Source organism: Chrysoperla carnea, chromosome 1 (assembly GCF_905475395.1).
Source record: "Chrysoperla carnea chromosome 1, inChrCarn1.1, whole genome shotgun sequence".
NCBI lineage: Eukaryota > Metazoa > Arthropoda > Insecta > Neuroptera > Chrysopidae > Chrysoperla > Chrysoperla carnea.
In genome coordinates this window covers 9,491,095-9,512,663 of record NC_058337.1, presented here as the reverse complement: position 1 = coordinate 9,512,663, position 21,569 = coordinate 9,491,095, and the positions used below count along the sequence as shown (strand labels likewise).

Sequence of the window (21,569 nt, the reverse complement as noted above, 5' to 3'; positions counted from 1 at the left end):
TGACTATTAAAGCAATCCGGAGAACCAGGTCCAATCTGACGTCAGAACATGATGTTATCTATCAAAGTATGCGAATTTTGTTAAAGTTTAATTTTTGGGTGGTTAATTATAAAATTAGCTATTAGTCATAATAGATTAAACTCGCCCACCCTGTATTTTATCATATTTTTACTCAATTAAAAAAAAATAATATTCCAATTAAACGATTTTGAACAATCACAGTATTTTTTCGTCCACGATTATAACTGTAAAAAAAAAAGCGTTGGAATCAATACATCTCCATAACTGGAAATAGAAAGAGGAAAATTTTAGAGATTAGTTGATGTTTAATTGATTCAAAAAGTTAAGAAGAACGGCATATACGAAATTAATTTGAAGTTTAAAGAAAGTACTTTGACTTTAATTGAGTATATATTTTGTCTTTACACCATAATTATACATTCATACAGAGATCACTACATTATTTTACTTTTGGTCTCATCATACTTTAACAATTGCGCACATAAATTAATCCACGCACTCGATCACAAAAGCCTTGTTTTTTTTTTGTGTTTGTGTATGTGTTTCTTTTTTATCTAGTAAAATTATTTTCTAAGTTCAGCGATATGTACAGTGTTATTTAGTTGACTAGATGTTTCTTTAAAATAAATTTATAAGTCTCGTGAATTTAATCTCAAAAGTAAATTGTTATAATTGTTAAAGATGTTTTGAAGATGATATCAGAGAATCACTGATAACCGCAAAATGGCTGGCTGTCTGGAAGAAGCAACTTAATATAACTAAACAAATTGACATAAATATTTGGTTCCCAGAATTAGGATTATTTATATAATCTTCATCTTCTATTTCTGCACCTCGATATTGATCTGAAAAATTATATAAAATAAATATTTAGTAAATCTTTTACTTTCAAAATATAAATTTACTCACCTTTTTGATTCGATAATCCATCATCAATTTCGTTCAAAATATTATCAGACGAAGGTTTTTTCCTGGATTTACCTATAACAAAGAAACAAACAAAAAACTTTGAAATATTTAATAAAGTTTTTAAATATACATACGAAACTTTTACAAGAAAAAAAAAAACTTTTCTACACTTTACTTTTATACAACCAATCTAAAGGAAAACTTTTCTCATTCCAAAATATGTAAAATTTAGTTTATTCTTAAATGTTTTACCACGAAAATTGTAGGGAAATACTTTTCAAATGAAATTTTTATATGAAGATTGTATTTAATTATTTTGATGTTAATAATCATGTATGTTTTTCGAAGAGGTGATTATAAAATTAATTATAAATATCATAAAATAAAGTTCAAAAACTAAAACCCCGACTACAAAATCACGCTCTTACAAGTAGGAAAACAAGAATAGAATTGGAACTGTTATGATAAGTAAAATCGTCATTACAGTCGGGGGACTTAAAATTAAAAAGTTTTCTACCGGACGGAAAAGACGTCCCCCGACTGTAATGACAATTTTACTTACAATAAAAGTTCCAGATGAAAATACATTCTTGTTATCCTACTTTTAAGAACGTGATTTTGTAGTCGAGGTTTTAGTTTTTGAACTGTATTTATTTAAACTATTTTGGGGTTTTGGGAGAAAGTAAAACAACATAAATATGTTTTCATGGTGCTAATTACGCCCTTTTACTTGATACCTAACACGGTATTATGAGAAAAAATTTATTTTTAGTTTGTGATTTTATGACGTCACATAGCCTATAACCAGCGGACGATTAAGACGCTTTTAACTATACCTCATTCTCCAAATTATGATAAGTTAGGAGGGAATGTTTAATATACAAATTTTAATAAAGCAAGCAAAAAATATTTTCATAATTTTTATATCATGCGTATATGAAATATATCATGGTATAATAAGTTTAGTCCCAATTTTGTAACGCTTAAAAATATTTATGCAACGAACCAAATTTTGGTATAGGTGTTAAACATAAAATCACCTAATTAGTACATTTTCGGTTGTCTGTCCATCTGCCAGTCTGTCTGTCTGCCCGTCTTTCTGTCAACACGATAACTGAAAAACCAAAAAAATTTCAAGCTGAAATTTTTACAGTGTGCTCAGTACGTAAAAAGTGAGGTCGAGTTCCTAAATGAGCATCATAGTTTAAATGGGTCTCGGGTCCGTAGGGTCCATCTTGTAAGCCGTTAGAGATAGAACAAAAGTTTGAATTTAAAAAAAATGTTCCTTAGAAAAAAATAAACAACTTTTGTTTGAAACATATTTGCGTAAACATCACTTTTTATCCGCGAGGGCACAAATTAAGCGAAAATTACATTGTGTGTATTATATGAGGATATCCGTGGCTATCTAAAAGTGACTATCTTTCTTTACTTACATAACCTAAAGAAACAAACGATTGCGTAATCAACACTGTCTATACATGGTATTTAAACAATTAACTCAGTCAACTGTTGGTTTTCACTAGTTTTATTTAACTTCATCTAGTTTAATTTGTATAGAATTAATTAAAATAATTCGATGAATTATAAAATTAAATCTGTTTTACATAGAAAAACTTCGGTTATGAACAAACCTAGACTTACCCCCACCAGTAGAGAGTTTTTCAAAATTTAAAGAATGTCTATTTTCAAGCCCAATCTTGGATCAGGATTATGTATATACACATACAATATCTCCCCGATTTCGATTCAATTTGTATGGAATTATGTTCAAAAATAATTCGATGAATTAAAAATTAAACAAAAGTGAAGTCAACAAAATTATCCTATTTCCAACAGTAGATAGTTTTTCAGATCAGAAGGAGTGATGGAGTCGGTTACGTCCTAGACCGGATATCTAGAAGACCCGGTTTCTGTGTAATTTTTTCGTTTTTTTCTATTTGTTCAAATGAAAGTACGAAAAGTTCGTTTAAAAAAATTAAAATGTTGAAAACGCACATTACGCATTTTCACGCACCTCGCGGCTTTTTACAGGGAAGTCGAATGCGAACTAATGAGCACACAATCACACGACTTAATACCTTTCTAATTTAATTTCTTTCATCAAACCATTTTTGGATATTCCAATAATTTTAACTTCGATTTTCGCCTTTGGAGTAGATGAAGTCATTTTTCCTGATAATCAGTGACAGATTTGCTATAAAAGTATCATTCCAAACTAAATCATTTAAAGAAAATGTATGAAATTATTAGCGTTTTCTTATGCCTTGTATTGAATTAACCAAATATTTAACTTCGGAAAAGTTTCTTATTGTACACATATATATTGGATGAACTCGGTTGGTGTACAAATAACCTCTGTATACAAGCTAGGGTACTTTTGGGTTGATATTTCAAAAGTATTATTTTGTACTAAAAAGGTAATAATAAATTTAATCTTTCAAGATCTTCATTTCTTGCGTTTAATTTACTTGAAACCACCATATATTATAATATTCACATTTATAGATCAGGTAGTTTTTTTTTATCAAGAGGATCAACTTTTTAATTTAAAGTGTTATTCTATCTCTTACCGTTTCGGATCCAACTTAGCTATTAAAGAAACCCGAAAAACTAGGTTCAATCTGATGACAGAACATGATGTCGCCCATCAAACTCTTCAACTTTTGTTAAAGTTATTTTTTGATTGATTAACTATAAAACGAGATATTCAGATATATATATCCAGGTTTTCGAAACTTCCATATACAGTATTTTTTTCGGAAGAAATGAAGGTTTCGAAAGAATAAATTTATTATTAGTCATTTTATTTCAAAAGGTTGAATTTATATTAGCATACAAACTATATTTACAAAACCTTCGACAAATGCAGTTAATTCTTCTTTTTCTTGTTTCTCTCTCCAAACTGAACCGATTTGGTCTTGAAACATATTGTCTACGATTCCGCAGACAGACAGATACGCACACACATAGCGATCAAGCACTGATCTTTTTTGTTCTTGGGTTAAAAATAATATTTTTGACTGTTATTTTACTATAAAACTTTCACTCTCCATGCGTGTATGGCTGAGCTTACACTACAAAATACTGCACGTTTTTCACAAAATTCTATTTGACTGGATAGACAGCGAAATGTGCATACTTCAAACAATAATTAATTCATTCGTGACAAGGAAAAAATTGCAGTTTTTATACAGTGATCGCATAAATCAAATGTGTATGATAGTCCCACCTGTCCCACGCAATATAATTCTTTATAATTAATATGTTTCGAAGGGCCCCAGCCACATTCGTCATTCTGGAAAATTTTGAGTTAATCCTATAGAAAATGTGAGAGCGTACCAAAATATTTGAAAAATGTATTATTATGGCAAAAAATTTATAAAAAAGAAAAAATATTTATAAAATATTCCTCAGTCTAGGCCCGTGCGCAGGAATTATCCAAGGGAGGGGTTTTAACTCTTGCAATAAAAACAACAAATTCTTTTTTCGAGTAAGAGAACATTTAATCAGATAAAACTGTGATATTCAGTCACTGTTTTTCAATAAATAATGTGCGAGGTATATTGAGCGAGGACTAAACCGTTTAGCCGATCTTCAGGCATTGTCGATCTAAGGTATGTATTGAGACGGCGCAAGGTTGAAAAGAAGAATTCATTCGTCGCAGTTGTCACAGGCAAAACTACCAAAACGCGAAGCATTTAATACACATTCGGAAACACATCTTTATTGCAAATATAAGTGCTTCGAGTGAATTTTTGACACCATCCGGCATTGCGTTTTCGCCAAAGTTGAACTTCGTTGACTCAGATGTCACAGGAATCATAATGAAAAATTGAATATTTTAGTTCAAAAAGTCGAGCAAAAGTTTTCATCAAAATATTTAATTTTATTGAGAAAGAGACAAAATAAATTTGATAAATTATTGCGATGATTCAAAATTCGATCTATAATCTTCAACCGCATCAGCCTGCATATTCGAGCGTTGAGTCTGTTATGACTCGAACTTTGGCTTCCGCACTTCTATTGTCTTATTCATCGCAGATATCGCTCATGGTTTTTGTAAATTTCCCTGAACTTTTCTCCAACTTTTCCTCTTCTATCAATCAAAATATGTTTCGCAGCATCAGCTAGCTCGACATCCTCGTCAAGTTCCAGGTTTTCTGTTTGAAGTATTCGATTCAAAGGCAAAGTCAAAGAATGTACCAAGCTCAAAATATGCTTGGATATCTGATTCGTCAATGGAAATACGTCTCATAAATGGGTGCATTACAGGACTACATTGTTAGTTTAAAATTTATGTGAGCAGATTCTCAATGGGAGGGATCTCAGTCAATTTAAAGATGAATGATTTCCAAGAAAGATGAAGAGGACTAATGCTTGTTAATCCACATAGAAAAAAAATTATAAAATTTTTTAAAAATTTTATGAAATATTTTTGTAGCTTATTTTCTCGACAAATAATAATTTTTTTAACGAATCATTTTCGTCGAAAAATTAAAAAATTGGTCTTTTATGCTTTTAGTAGCTCAAACGGTGTAAATATTGTATATCGGATAAAAATCTTTTTAAGTCGTTTGAACTGTGGTTTACCCAGGTTTGACTGTACAGGCAAACAAGCATGCAAGGTATTTATAAATTTTAATGAATGTGAAATTACAATTGACGAATCAAAAACATGGTTGGTATAATAATAAGTGACGCAAAGTATAACTTATAAATAATTTGTATAAAATATATTTCATATTATGTATCGCATTCGTCTGGTAAGAAATTATTGTGGCCTGTTATAATTATAACTAATCTCCCCCTAATTGCTACTTATGGTAAAATTAAAATAGGGGTTCAGAAAAGTTTGTTGTAGGTTATATAAGAAGTTGTTACATACACACTCACTCACTCATTCGCTCATACATACACACCCACGTACACACGCATTAACAGTATAAGTACCTACCAACCAAGGAAGAAGAATGGTGGTATAGAAGGGGTTGATTATATATTCTGAGATGTTGATTTGAAAATAACCGACAACAATCTTGTTTAGTTTTGAAATAAAGTTTAAACATCAACAAATAAACACATATTCATGTAAACACATATATTTATACCGAATGTCTCATTAAAATTTTCAATCAAATGGTATAACAAGTCAAGTTTAAAGTAGAGCACGAAATTTATCCTGAACTCTAAAATTTATCGAACAAGATGAAAATTTGGATAGGGATTGTTTATAGGATGTCTAATAATATACTATCTATCGTACATCATGCGTGAAAAATGGACAAATCTCTATATATTATAAACGCGAAAGTAAGCATGTTTGTTTGTTTGTTTGTTACGCTTTCACGCTAAAACTAGCTAATGGTTTTTAATGAAACTGTACAGCAATATAGCTCATACTTTAGAATAACAGCTGAGATATCACTACATATTATAAAACCAAGTCGCTTTTTCTGTCCCTATGTCCCTATGTCCCTATGTACGCTTAAATCTTTGAAACTACGCAACGGATTTTGATGCGGTTTTTTTTTAATAGATAGAGTGATTCAAGAGGAAGGTTTTTATGTATAATACATCCATATTGTAGTAGAGTAAGGGGTTGAAATAGGGGTTGAAAGGGATATGCTTCAAAAACTAAAAAAGTTGTGCATCGATTAAGCTCAAATATTGACACGATATACAACCAGCTTCAAAGATCTATTGTTTTTATCTACTTTTAACCTTCGGAGGGTAGAAAGGGGTAGCGAGAAAGTGGGAAGGAATTATCGAATATTTACAAATATACCTAAGTGGGGTATCAAATAAAAGAGCATGACATGTACATTATACAAAACTGTTATCCCACGCAAGGAAATGTGGAGGGAGGGGTGCAAGTGGGGATGTTGCCCAGCAAAGCGGGTAGTTCACAGCTAGTTAATTATACAAGATGCATTATACATATTTCATATGAAATATGATTCATTCTTGCACGATAATAAGAGAAAAAGTTCAAATAACACACCTGGTTTTCTTTCTTTCAAGGGTTACACTTACAAGTATGTACATAGTAAAAATGTTAACCGTTATTTTTTATTATCAATACAATCAGTTGGATAATCATTTACCGATGCTAATAAATTAAAACACTCGGTAGATATACTTAATATATAATACCATAACTGTAGTTAATTAAAGTAATTAATTATTAAAGAAATGAAATATCTTAATTAGAAATGTTAAATTATTTTAATTTATAATTTGTTTAGAATGTTTATTGCAAGTTTAAAAAGGAAGTAAAATGGTGGTTGTAACAGTTAAAAACGTAGTGTGAAGACGTCAAGTTACTACATATTACAAATAGGTATATACTATAATATTATGTAGGAAACTCTTCAGGTGGTTATCAGTTACGTGTATCGATATGCTTTTATATTTTACTAATATATTTTATTTTTAAATGTCGACAAAATTATTTATAATAATTAATTTTTTATTCTGATAAGGTGTATAGGGTAACAAAATCACTATCTCACCCTTTCGAAAATGTGGCCTGTGGAATTTGATACCTTTTATCTCCAAAAATGAAATAGATCATTGATTGGAAGTAATTCTGGAATTAAAGAACAGCGTTTTTTTTTTCAAAATTTTTCAGTTTTTAAAATGAACAAGATGCTAATTTAAAGTGTAACTTTGCCACTTCTTATATACGGAGGGCCAGTGACCAATTTAAGGTTGTCATTTCAAAAGTCACGAAACTTTTCATACCTCAATACCTTCAGATACTGAAAAGCCACTTCTGGCAGTCATGTGTGGCCGGGTTGGACTACCCTAAATTTTTAAAGAGTGTAACAAATAAGGCTCATTTTTGTTAAAGTATAAGTCATAAAATTTTAGGAAATTACTTTCGACAATATTTTTACTTCATACAATTTTTGCCAGAACATTTACATCCCACCTAATTGTTGCCAGAACGCTATAAATATTTATTTAAAAAAATCCAATGTTGTCATTTCATCAGTCTTCAAATCTTAACAGAATAAAGAAAATATATTAATAATTCATAATATTTAATGCCAGAACGAAATTCCATCACCAACAGTATGCCAGAGCGAAAAACGTGTCCGTGCGAATGAGAGCAATGTATATGGAAACCTATGAGTTAGAGTGAGAGAGCATATTTTTCATTGTTGTATACGATTCAACATTTCAGGAGTTGTTTACGAACATTTTTGGAGTTTATTAATAAAAATATCTTAAATTTTGGGTTACTTAAGCTACCTTTTAAAAGTAATCTCATTTTTCTTACGATAGAAACTACCTTCCCCTCAATGGCGAGGGGGTTAAAACTAAAAAGTTCCGCTTTAAACCATATAGAGATAATTTTTTGAAGCCAATGCAAAAAATCGCAAGTCAATACACCCAGAAAACTATTTTCCGAAGGAAAAAGGTTCGTTTACAATACTATTATATGAATTCAAGTTACACTTCAATTTCTTACACAATTTAGTATAACTTGTACAATAATTTTGTTATTATAGTAGCACGACCATGAAGGTTATAAAGAAGGAGAAAGATCGCTATGTACTAAAGCATTAGCGCACCTGTCCCTGAAAATTTGTAGAATTTATAGTTCATTTTTAAGCCACCAGCCGCGCTGTCATCAAGAAGTAGTATCTGTGAAGTTAGCTGTTGTTGTTAGCATAATGTACAAATTGATATATCATTTCAAATTAGCGCTTTTATTGATACTACTTAGCGGTCGCAGCGCCTCACTTATTTCATTCATATTTCGGGGACAATATTTTCTATAGCGATCGTTCTCCTTCTTATAAGCTTCATGAGCACGACATAAAAATTTCTACAAACTACCAACTCCTAAAAAAATATTCAATATGTAAATTTCTGGATTTTGTCAGTTTCCTTTTTAAATAAAACAACATACTTAGAACGGAAGAGATTTATATTTTGAATATCTTTATAATGTTTTAACTGAGTTATAAAAAGAACTAGTTTTTACTTTTATGGCTTTTATTATAAATTATTATTTCATCAATTATTTTATTTGAATACTCATACGAAAAAATTTGAATACTCTTCTTTTCGTTTTTAACAACTTATTTGATAAAATTTAAACAGTTATATAGAAAAATTGGCTGATAGTTCGAAGATTCCACAAATCACAGGCTTTTGTTTTAAGGATAGATATTCATTTGCTTCTTTTTTTTTATAGTTTTCGAAATTTTGAAATATTGTAATTTCTTATACATTTTCTCGAAAAAATACCTAGTTAAATGAAAATTGTGAATAGAATAATACTTCGGGATAGTAATGAGATGATTATATCTTTTTCCACCTCCTTCCGCAAACCGAAAACTTATTGGAAATATTTGATGAATGAAGTTAGAAAAAACATCAGAACAATTAGACCAATAAGAATATTGACAGTAGAACAGATGCTGCGAATTTAAAATTTAGTGGCTTATTATAATAATAATTTTTTTTTTTTGTAGCAATTGATAAAAGTACATTATTAAATTTAACAAAATTAAACTGATATTTTTTCCATGTACCCCTTTCCATGGGCCCATGGAGATCACCTATACACGGTTCTGTCGAGAAAAATTACTGGATTCTAAGGCACATATCCAATGCGGGCAATAAATTAAACTAATAAGAGAATTTTTCTAATTAAAAAGTTGTCCCTTATAAAAAGTCAATATTTGTTTGAAAACCACACAGTGAAGGTAAAAGTTGAATGCATGTCTAAAAAATCTTTTCCTAAAAAAAAAACGGGTGGATCGGCTGGTATGTGGACAATCAATATCTTTATATTTAAAAATCCCGTGTCACGATGTCCGCTTACACTAATCTCCGAAACTACTCAACCGATTTCAAAAAAATTCTGTGGATCTTTATTTTTTGGTCCAACTTTCCAAAGACAGGATAGTTTCTATTTCGATTAATGAACCTCATTTTTTATTATTGCGAATTTTTTTTTTGAAGCGACAGTGTTGTTTTCACTTTTAAGTTCTATAAATTTTCAATAGATGGCGGTGAAAGGTATAAAATTTCCCTCAAACAATCTTATTTTTCTTTTGTGTAAATATTCAAAAGATGGCGATGTATTTTCATCTCAAATATTTTTATACCACGTATGTTTGAAATATATATACATATTAATATACAGTGTGTTCATTTCGTAAGAATCCACCCTTTATAATTCTTGACCTGATGTGATTATTGTTTTGAGTGAAAACAGTTCGATTTAGATATCGAAGGGAAAGTTCAAAAACGATACCTAGAGAATTTTAAATACATTCCTACATATCTGGGGAGTGATTTCTTGAAACGTTTTCTTTATTATCTGTTCTAAATGGTCTACATGTCTTAACGACCATGAACATTCCTATCCAACTTTTTCATTTTGTGTATCCCCTGTACACTCTCTGGTAAAAGTGAATGTTAATATGTATTTGCGAAAGCAGAGATTTTTTTCGTTAATAAAGTTTTCCGTATGGTGCCAAATAATGTAGACACCTTTGAAAATTCACTACTGGAATTGTTAACAGAGTGATAACCACGTCTCAAAGTAGATTGAAAAGGATAATAAATGCCGAGGCCTGGTCATAATACGCATGTATTAATATACAAAATAATATCCTGGCGCGTATTTAAAATAAGATTATACCACTTTTAAATATAGTTAAAACAGTATATTTTGTACAAATTACCATTTTACCATTTAAAAAATTTTTTATCATAGAATTAACGAAAAATTATCTAACAATATTACTCGTTTGAACGTTAAAACAAAATAAGATTTTATTTATTTATTTTAAGCACATTGAAATGTGAAATATAAACACATCATTGAAGCAGCTGATTCCGGTCATACGATCATGCGCATTGAATACCAGGCCTCCAAAATGGTGTTTTCTCTGTCAGCTGTTTGAATATTGTATTTTCATCTTTGTTAATCTACTCTGTGATGCCAAAATATACATACTTGGTATACACTGGGCTTATCTATTTAAAATATATGATCTAAGGTAGACACACTGTATAAACATATAGTCATACCTATCATACTTATATGCCAATCTGATTGCATACAATATTATAATACTCCCTGCAATAAAACACTTTCTTTTCAATAAATGTAAAAACAAAATTTAGCATTATTCATCAGCCTTAGCCCTTAGGGATTATACAAAGTGCAATAAAAGTAAATAAGTATGCATCATGGTATTTTACAAATATCTATAAAGGATGATCAGATAAGAGCTATATATTTTAAAATTGGAATAAAACCAAAACTGTTTAAGATACCAATATGATTATTTTAAAACTTTAGAAGTTTGAATATGGCATTTTTATTTAACAATAATTTCAAATAAATAACCGTCCTTTAGGCGTACATTTCATTTTTAAACCCCGAATTAAAAAAAGGGTCTGTCTGTCTGTCTGCCTATCTGTCTGTATGCCTTTCTGTCTGCCTGTCTGTGGTATCGTAACGCCAAACAGAAATTTAATTGCAGTTATGTCTCACATTGAAAATTTAATATTATTGTCTCACAAATTTAAATAAAAAATTATGATAATTTACATTTGAAAAATAATATTTGTGCAATTTGATTTCTTATTTTCACAATTTTTAATGCATTAAGTTTAATTAATTAGTATTTTTCAATAATTTTAATTTGACATTTTCTATAACATTAACATGTAAATAACTGCAAATAAGTCATAGCAGCCTCTTATATTTAAAGAAGACAATGATCTAAAAATTTCCTAATACTTTAACTTTTAACTTTTTTTTCTAAAATTAAAATTTATGAAGTTATAATGCGTTTAAGGTTGCAATCACCGGGTGCAAGATTAATACAAAAGAAGTATACATAGTGTAATGATAAAAATTCAATGAATATATGAAAAATGTCAACGTTAGTTATGAAAAATGTTAACGTTAGTAACTTAATTAGCAATAAATAATTTGCCTTCTTACCTGCAAAAGCAGCAACCACCGCTTGAAATATTTTTTTATTTTTTTATAAAAAATTAATCGTCATAGTCGTAAAAGTCATAAATGGTTAGTGATACAAAAAAAAAAAATTATTTGACAAAAAAGGTGGGTAATTTAATTATCTGCAATAAAGATTATTACTATTTTTGATCTAAAGTGCGCAGTTATGAAGATATAGCCTAAAACGGTTTTCCTTAAAATGGAGGCACTTTCCTCGGCTATTTTTGTAAGGGTTTTACATTCAGTACGTGATACTGAACCTATTTAAATAAAAAAACAAGTAAAAACAAACAATTTACTGAGTTATTTGTTAAAATACCATGCATAGTCAGTGTTGATTTTTTTATCACATAACACATACAAACATGTGACACATACACATACGTAACTGATATTCAAGTACAGTACATACTATAAAATTTCCGCCTAATTGGCGCCCTCACGGGTAAACAGTGATGTTTACGAAAAAATGTTTCAAACAGAAGTTGTTTATTTTTTGTTAAGGAACATTTTTTACATTTAAACTTTTGGTCTATCTCTAACGGTTTACAAGATGGGTCCTACGGACCCTAGACCCAATTGACCTACGATGTTCATTTACGAACTCGACCTCACTTTTTACGCCCTGAGTACGCTGTAAAAAGCGTACTCAGATCGATATCTTTTTTCATTTTTGAGTTATCGTGTCCACAGACGGACGGACGGACGGACGGACGGACAACCGGAAATGGACTAATTAGGCGATTCTATGAACACCAATAGCAAAATTTTGTGCGTGGCATCAATATTTTTAAGCGTTACAAACTTGGGACTAAACTTAGTATACCTTGCATATTACATATATGCATGATATAACAACGTCTGCGTAATTTAATGCAGAAATAAATTCTCTGTAGTCTGAGGTATATTGGTAAAACTCTTATTACTCGGTTTTATCTACACATCTTCATATAAAGTGATATTTATTTTGAAAAGCTTTGTTTAAGATATTTTTCAAAATTAGTGCTATATGATGCATTCCTTTAAAATCACATTTATGCATAAATTCATTCCCAGAAGTATATGGAATATTCAAATTTATCTACATATTTCGAGAAATAGAACTCAATGTAACAAATACGAATTCTCTTTTGTAAAAATATTTAAAACAACTTTCACATCTTACATTTTAATGCATACCTACAAATGACTATAATAATTAAAAATATTAACATACCTTTACGATTCCTATCCGTTCTATTATATGGATTTATCCCATTGGACGACTGTGGCAATGCTATAAAAAAAAAAAAAATTAACTGACATATATTCCAATAGATAATGTTAAAAAAATGATGAAATTATTCAATGAAAAAAATGTCAATTTTCATTGGCAGGAAATGAAAATATGATTGGAAAAGAAAAAATGATGATAAGTGACATTAATTAAAAAAAATTAAAAATAAATTGGAAATATACTTACGATATAATTTTATACTTCCATCGGTATCTCCTAATGAATTTTTTGATACGCATTTGTATGATCCAAAATCAGCTGGTGTTACTCGTTTTATTGTTAATTTCATGTGTACTTTATAAGCATTGTCTAACAATATAGGATCATATTTTCCACCTACAAATAGACCTAAATTTTAATTAATACATTCTGGAAAATTTACTAATTATTTAAAAGTTGCCCTGTGATTTAATCTTATAAAAATAAGGATGCCTTTATATATTTAGGAGAAATGCGAAAATTTAAGTTCTGTGCATAGAGACCTCATTCAAAAAAAAAAGTTTAATTTTATATTTTGCAAACTGAATATCAAAATGGAAGACATTGAAAATGATAAGTTTAAAATTTAATGATAGAGAGCCAATGTTTATATCATAGCATATATAAAACAATACAAACTAAGAATTTTCTTCACTGCCTACCTCATTGTACACTCTTTTGAAGAGAGAAAGCAAGTAAAACAATGCTTTTTTACGAAAGGTATACATTATTAGAGGGTGCATTACTGATAATGCAAAAAAGTAATAGTTAAAAAGAGATAAAATTTTCGAGACATAATGTTAAAAGTTAAGGATGTATGAGCATGACAACAATGTTTGATTTATAGGCTCAAAATTTGTTTGTAGGTAGTCTTTTACTCAAAGAATATGTGGTTAAAATTTCAGCTTAGGTATCCGTGCAAATTTTTAAGAAAAAAGTCATTAAAAATCGATATAAAATACATTGGCTCTTATGGAGGAATCTCAAAAAACGACATATTTTGGAAGTTTTTGATAATTTTCATTTGGAATGAATGAAAACAAATTTAAAAAAAACTTTTTAATAAAAAGTAAACATATTAGCAATGAATTAGAAAAGAAAAAAACTAAGTGTCACCGTCCATATAAGGGATGTAAGAGCAGGGTAGATTAAGGGTTGAAATTATTTTTATCTTATTTTCAACTTTGATGATGAATTTTGTTATAACTTCATGAATGTAGACGAAAAATAAGAATAAAATTTCTCGATATGTGTCTTGGTTTTCGAAATATCGAAAGCTAAATAATTAAAAAAAATTTTCAATTTTCGATATTTTGAAAATTAAACCAGATATCGAAAAATTTTATTCTTACTTTTCGTCTTATATCGTCAAGTAATAATATAAATTTATCATCAAAATTGAAAATATCTATTTTTAAATTTGTGCCCCCACTACCATGCTCATACATCCTTAAAAACAAATAAATTGTATTAAAAATTATTTTAATACAATTTTTGTGGGCAAACTATTTGCTATTAACAACGTGTTGAAATTCTAATTTTTACCCCGACTATACAATGGCGAGGGTTATGTGTTTGACCGGTATGTATGTATATCTGTTCCCTCATAGCTTCTAAGCTGCTTGTCATAATTTGACAAATGAGATATCGTTGAAAGCGTCTTGATCGCCCACTGATTATAGGCTATGTAGCGACACATTAAATTGAATATGTCGCTCACTAGTGCACATAAAGTTATGATTGAAAAACAAATGAAAGGGCGTAATTAGCACTTTTCAAAAATGTAAAATATATATTGCTATACTCAATCACGATATTATAACCGAAAAATAGTTTAAAAGTTATGTATTTTCGTCTGTTCCCTCCGAGCTCCTAAACTACTTACTTATTATAATTTGACAAATGAGGTATGCTTAGAAGCGTCTTGATTGTCCGCTGGTTATAGGCTATGTGGCGTTACATTAAATTGAATACGGCGCCCTCTTATGGAAATAAAATAATGATAGAAAAAGAAATTAGATTTAATGATAGTGTGTTTGGTATCAAATGAAAGTGCTTAATTAGCACTTTCTTTAATTAGCAATTACCATTAGCTTCAAGAATGAAGATTTATATGTTCACTCCTTTAGGGAATTCCAAAAATGTCTTTCTGAAATGACTTCTACAATATAAAATGTTTCTGATTTTAGATAATAACACAAAAAGAATCATTTTGAAAAAAAAATTACCAAAAATTGGAGCTGTTATCAAGGACTCCCTTAGAATGGCTAATTATATATTCTTTTATGCGACCATAATATCAAAATTTTGATTAATTAAGAAATTTACTAAATTTAAAAAAAAACCCGACAAATTTTAGGGTACAGAACCCTAAATTTACATTTGAAACATATCTAAGAGCCTTCTACAAATTGAACCGATTTTGAAGATCATCGCCTATTTTGTAGTTATTCTGGGTACGAAACCTTAAACTCGCACTTGAAACAATATCTAAGAACACTCTTCATTAAATTACCTTTCAAAAGAAAAAACCAAAAGCGGTTCACCCGTTTAGGTGCTATGATGACACAGACACACAGGCAGAGAGACAGACAACCAGTCAGACAGACAGACAGACACACATAACGGTCAAACTTATAACCCTCTTTTTTGGTTCGGGGGTTAAAAGTGTTATGAAAAAAGTTTTACCCTATTAATTATTTAAAGTTAAGAATAAAGCTTGAATAGGATGATATTCAATTTAATTTTTATTAATGGAAGTCGTTGTATAATAATTTGTGTTACCTAACGTTTTGTATTTCATTTTCATGTGTTTATAACACATTTGGTATTCCTTTAAATATGTTTGTATAATATGTTGTAATATGTGCTATGATAAATCTAATTTAGTATCTGTGTTGCTCGTCCTAAACATATTCTAGGCATGCATACTCTCCGTTTGCAAAACATGGAATAACTAAAATATAAACATAATATAGTCTGGGTTCCAAATGCTTTTGCATAATCATGTTTATTTTAAAACCTGTGGAAATTGCTGGGATAATTAATTAATACAATTTTCTAACACCTTTAAAAAGGCTGTAAAAGGTTCAAAATTTCAATTCTATACGCAAACAAGCGCGAATTCATCCCTCAAAAAAGGAGATGGGCACGACACAGCACCCGAAAATCGACCAAATGCGAATCGGAGTATCTCGCTCATGATCGATATAGTGCGTTCCTATAAAGGAGATGTTTACAAAATATTGACGCCCTGACCAAAATTTTGTACAATGTATTTGTAAATTAATAAATCTATAAAATGTAAGTTTGTCCGATCACAAAAATTACAAAAGTAAATATGCGTTTGCTTACACATAACAGTATCACATTTGAACTCTAAACTACTGAACCAATTTGGATGAAATTATTACAACTTTAAATTAAATTAAACCCCAGTAAACATTTCAACTCTTTATACTTAAAGTAAACGAGGCTAAAACCTCTAAATTCTTTCTTTTAGCTCCGATTTGCCTGAAAATATGGGATTAAGCTTTGTTCACGCTCTAGATCAAACGATGTGGTGCTTTTGCCCACACCCTAGAGGTGCTTTTGCCCAGGGTGACAACAAAAATTTAAATAAAACTTTATAAGCTTATAAAGCTTATAAAGTTTTAGCTTTATGATCATAAAGCTTAAAACTTAGGAAATATTGATAGAGGTTTTTTGTACATTTTTAAAAGCACTTATTGACAAAAAAAAAAAAACAATATTAGTTACGACTTCTTCATTTACCACCACATAAAAAGGGCTTTTTTTTAAAATCCATTTCTCGTGAACCATATAGAGACTCGACTTGAAATTTATACAGAAGCTTAATTTAATACTTATTAATTGACACAAAAAATTTCAGTTTTATGGCAACACTTTCGTTTTAATATCGAGACGCCTTAAGCTTTACAAAGTTCAAATGCTTCATAAACGACAAAAATTATCCTATTTATCTTGATTTGACCTATTTGACCTTTTCGGTTTTAATTACTAAATATTTGATAGTAACAGATAAAGAAATAAAATAACTTTCATTTAATTCACAAAAATCCAATCATGTCTAACATGTTAACATGTGTCCATCCAAAGATTACTAATCTTATCATGGATCATGTTATGTAATTCTATTAATTTTATGTCACTGTGAGTAATTTAATATATTTTATGTAATGCTGTATGTAATACAAGAGCATACACACATTCATCCATTGGGGTAAGGGAAATGTGGGTAGACAATGGATTGAAAGAATTAAATCTTATACTATATGCTTACACCCTTGTTATAAAAATAAATCTTATATACTATCCCTCTGTGAAAAAAAAAAAAACAAAATTTTTTCTTTTTCTCATTATATGCAAACACTTACCTTGTGGTACAATTTCTCCCTTATCACGTGTCCAATAATTGATTGACTTTGGGTATGCTTCTGAATGACATTCTAACGTTAGTTGTTGTCCTTCGTATGCACCGACAAGTTGATTTTGTATCCAAATCATTGGTGGAACTAAATTGTAGTGAGCACGCATGAAAATAAAAAGAAAAATACAGTTTTTATTTGTATATTCTAAGAATGGGGCTTAAGATTGAGTGGAAACGGTTTGTTGTAATACTGTTTGTACATATCTGCAAAAGATAGAGAGCGTATGAGGGGTAGATATTTTTTGTTGCACACATATAAACTTTGAATTTTCTATTCCTTGTGTGCGTAGTAATGGTAGGGACAATAAAATCGATGCCAGCGCTTTAAGTGAAAAATTTTGGAGTTAAAGGGGGCTGTTATGACTAATTTGCAATTCTTTACATGTTAATGTAATAGAAATGTCAAATTAAAATTATTGAAAAACACGAATTAATTAAACTTAATGCATTAAAAATTGTGAAAATAAGAAATTAAATTGAACAAATATTATTTTTCAAATGTAAATTATAATAATTATTTATTTAAATTTGTGAGACAAGAATATTAAATTTTAAATGTAAGTCTTACATGCAATCCATACAATTATATATGCATCCATACAATTCTATAATTAAAGTAGTGTATCGTTACCATGGAAACGAAACTCACGCACATTATGTTGATGGGATAAAAATACTCTTTATCCAGGCAAGTTTTTCTATAGTAGTTAATGAAACCTGGTCACTTCGGAATCTAACGGAATAATCTGAATTTGTGTAAAAACCTTTATTTTGATAGTACAAATATTGTCTCACAAGTCACATATGGTCACGTGTGCGCGCCCTCAGATATTCAAGGTGAAAGGTCGCAAAAATCATTTTTTGAAAATATCTCATTCTTTGCCAATTTTATTTACATACTTTTTTTGTACGTTAAACCGTTTTGAAAGAGACGAAGAATGCAGAAGATGGAGCGCTCAGCTTAACGTACTTTAGTGCTGGGCCAATAATTATAAATATAATGTTAATCAATAATTATTTAAGTAGTATTTAATGAATAATTAAATAGTGAATCCCAGTCCATTATGCGATTTTCTTACTTAATTATTCATTAAATAATTATTTAATGCCTTTATATTTATAAATATTGACTCTGTACTAAGATGCGTGTAACTGAGTGCTCCATCTTCTGCGCCCTCTATTTCAAAAAGGCCTAACGTAGAAAAAAAATTTTTCAAACAAAATTTATAGAGAGCTTATCTTCTACAACTTTTATAATAAATGTTAATACGATTAAAGGCAAAGGGAACGAGATAAGCTTTATATGTTTCCTCCAGGAAGAACAAACACATTGATTCCAATGTCTCAACTATGTCTCACGTTTATTCCAATGAATAAAGCATCAGAATTGAGCACCTTTGTAGTTGAATCCGGCTTCAATAACGCGACTATGATGTTTTCCTCTTAAAAAAATAAGCATTAAACGTAAAGTATAACCAAATAAAAGAATAATATAAGTGTGCATTAAAATTGAATATTGAATATTGAAAAAATAATTTTCAAATGATATTTGAATGTTTTTCAGTTCTCAGCTTATTATATATGAATTCAAAAAATATACATATAAAAGAATAAAACAAAAAAAGATTGCTTTAGATAACATAAATCTCATTCTTATTTGAAAAGAAAAAAAGGAAGAAATTTATTTTCAATAAAATGTAATTGAAAATGTTATAGCCATCGAATCGAATCAGTCCAATTCGATTGATGATATCATCCAAAGGTATGAATTAAATGTTAGAGGGGGCTGAATAAATATAATAAATTTTTTCATTACATAAATATACAATATGATTTTTAAATAAGTTTCCACCTCATTTCACCTCATAAACAAGTGAGAAAAAACATTTGACTGAGTTAATTGTTGAAATACCATGTATAGACAGTGTTGATTACTCTATTACATTACCTTTAAATGTCACACATACATAACTGATAATCCCATATTAATACATACTATAAAATATGCTCTAATATAATATATAATGTGTGCCCTCGGGAGTAAACAGTGATATTTACAAAAGAAATGTTTCAAACAAAAGTTGTTTATTTTTTGATAAGGAACATTTTTTACATTTAAACTTTTGTTCTATCTCTAATGGTTTAGAAGATGGGTCCTACAGATCCAAGACCCAATTGACCTATGTTGCTCATTTACGAACTCGACCTCACGTTTTCCGTCCTGAGTGCGCTATAAAAATTTCATCTTGTTTTTGAGTTATCGTGTGACAGGCAGACGGAGAGACGGACAGACGGACAGACAGACGGACAGACAACAGGAAATGGACTAATTAGGTGATTCTATGAACACCTATACCAAAATTTTTTTCGTAGAATCAATATTTTTAAGCGTTACAAATTTGGGACTAAACTTATTATACTATGTATATTTGATAAATACATGGTATAAAAAGCAAAACAAGTAAAAATAAATAATTAGCAGAGTTATTCGTTGAAATAACCTGTATAGACAGCGTTGAATATCAACGTTGTATTAAAGTCATTGACTTTAGAGTATACATAGACTAATCATCGCCTATCTTTCCAAACAGTGAGAAGCGTGCCAACATCTGAGGTAATTGCTTAGGTCAGCTAGGGACATTTATCAAAAGAATATAGGGACATTTAGCAAAAAAAATAAATAAATTTTCATATCACAAAATGTCTTACATAATGATTTCGCTGATTTTTTTTCTCATTTATCAAAAGAATATAGGGACATTTAGCAAAAAAAAATAAATAAATTTTCATATCACAAAATGTCTTACATAATGATTTCGCTGATTTTTTTCTCATTTATCAAAAGAATATAGGGACATTTAGCAAAAAAAAATAAATAAATTTTCATATCACAAAATGTCTTACATAATGATTTCGCTGATTTTTTTTCTCATTTATCAAAAGAATATAGGGACATTTAGCAAAAAAAAATAAATAAATTTTCATATCACAAAATGTCTTACATAATGATTTCGCTGATTTTTTTCTCATTTATCAAAAGAATATAGGGACATTTAGCAAAAAAAAATAAATAAATTTTCATATCACAAAATGTTTTACATAATGATTTCGCTGATTTTTTTCTCTTTTGGACTTAAAAAAATACTTATGACGTATCACTTTACATCTTACGAATTTACAATGGATTAGACCTAAGCAATTACCTCAGATGCTGGCACGCTTAAAATCGTTTGACATTCATTCTATATAATGAAACGTAAATGATTAGTTTAAAAAACCAACACATTTGAAAAAAAGCCGCCATTTATTCCAGTTTACTAATTTTAGAAAACTTATTATTTTGTTTTTCAAAAATCTATTCCAAGACTTATTAGTTGAATCTACATACAAATTTTCAACTCTCTATGTGTTATAGTTTTAGAGAAAACGGATACCAAGTTTTGCACAATTTGCGCCCTCACCGAAGAGCAATGATATTTATGAAGAAATGTTTCAAACCAAGTTGTTTGTTAATTTATTTATAAGGAGCATTTTTTAAATTTGGTTTTTTTTTTATCTGTAACGATTTAAGATAAGTCCTAGTGGCCCAAGAATGAATTGGCCAATTTTTCTCATTTATGAACTCAAACTTACTTTTTACGCCTGAGCACGCTATAAAAGTTTGAATTCGATATTACTTTTTGTTTTGGGTTATCGTGTTTGCAGGCAGACAAACAGACAGACTCGGACAGTCGGAAATTGGCTAATTAGGTGATTTCATGAACACTTAAACCAAAGTTTTGTTCACATCATCAATATTTCTAAGTGTTTCAAACTTGGGACTAAATTTAATATACCTTGATGTATATGTCACATATACAGGGTATAAAAACAGTAAAATCCATTATTCGAATTATCGGGCGGAATTAAAAAAGTGTATCTGCAGACGC

The 21,569-nt window shown here is 29.4% G+C and overlaps 1 protein-coding gene across 1 annotated transcript in view; it reads right to left on the bottom strand.

The window, feature by feature from the left end:
* Window positions 1-696: 696 nt before the first annotated feature.
* Window positions 697-21,569, bottom strand: part of LOC123290698 (limbic system-associated membrane protein-like) — a 219,529-nt gene continuing 198,656 nt past the window's right edge. Inside the window, exons 6-10 of the mRNA XM_044870966.1 lie at window positions 17,588-17,725; window positions 13,398-13,547; window positions 13,152-13,211; window positions 931-1,002; window positions 697-866 (exon numbers count right to left, since the gene is read on the bottom strand). Of these exons, the coding sequence (XP_044726901.1) occupies window positions 697-866; window positions 931-1,002; window positions 13,152-13,211; window positions 13,398-13,547; window positions 17,588-17,725 (590 nt within the window). The remainder of the gene's footprint in view (window positions 867-930; window positions 1,003-13,151; window positions 13,212-13,397; window positions 13,548-17,587; window positions 17,726-21,569) is intronic.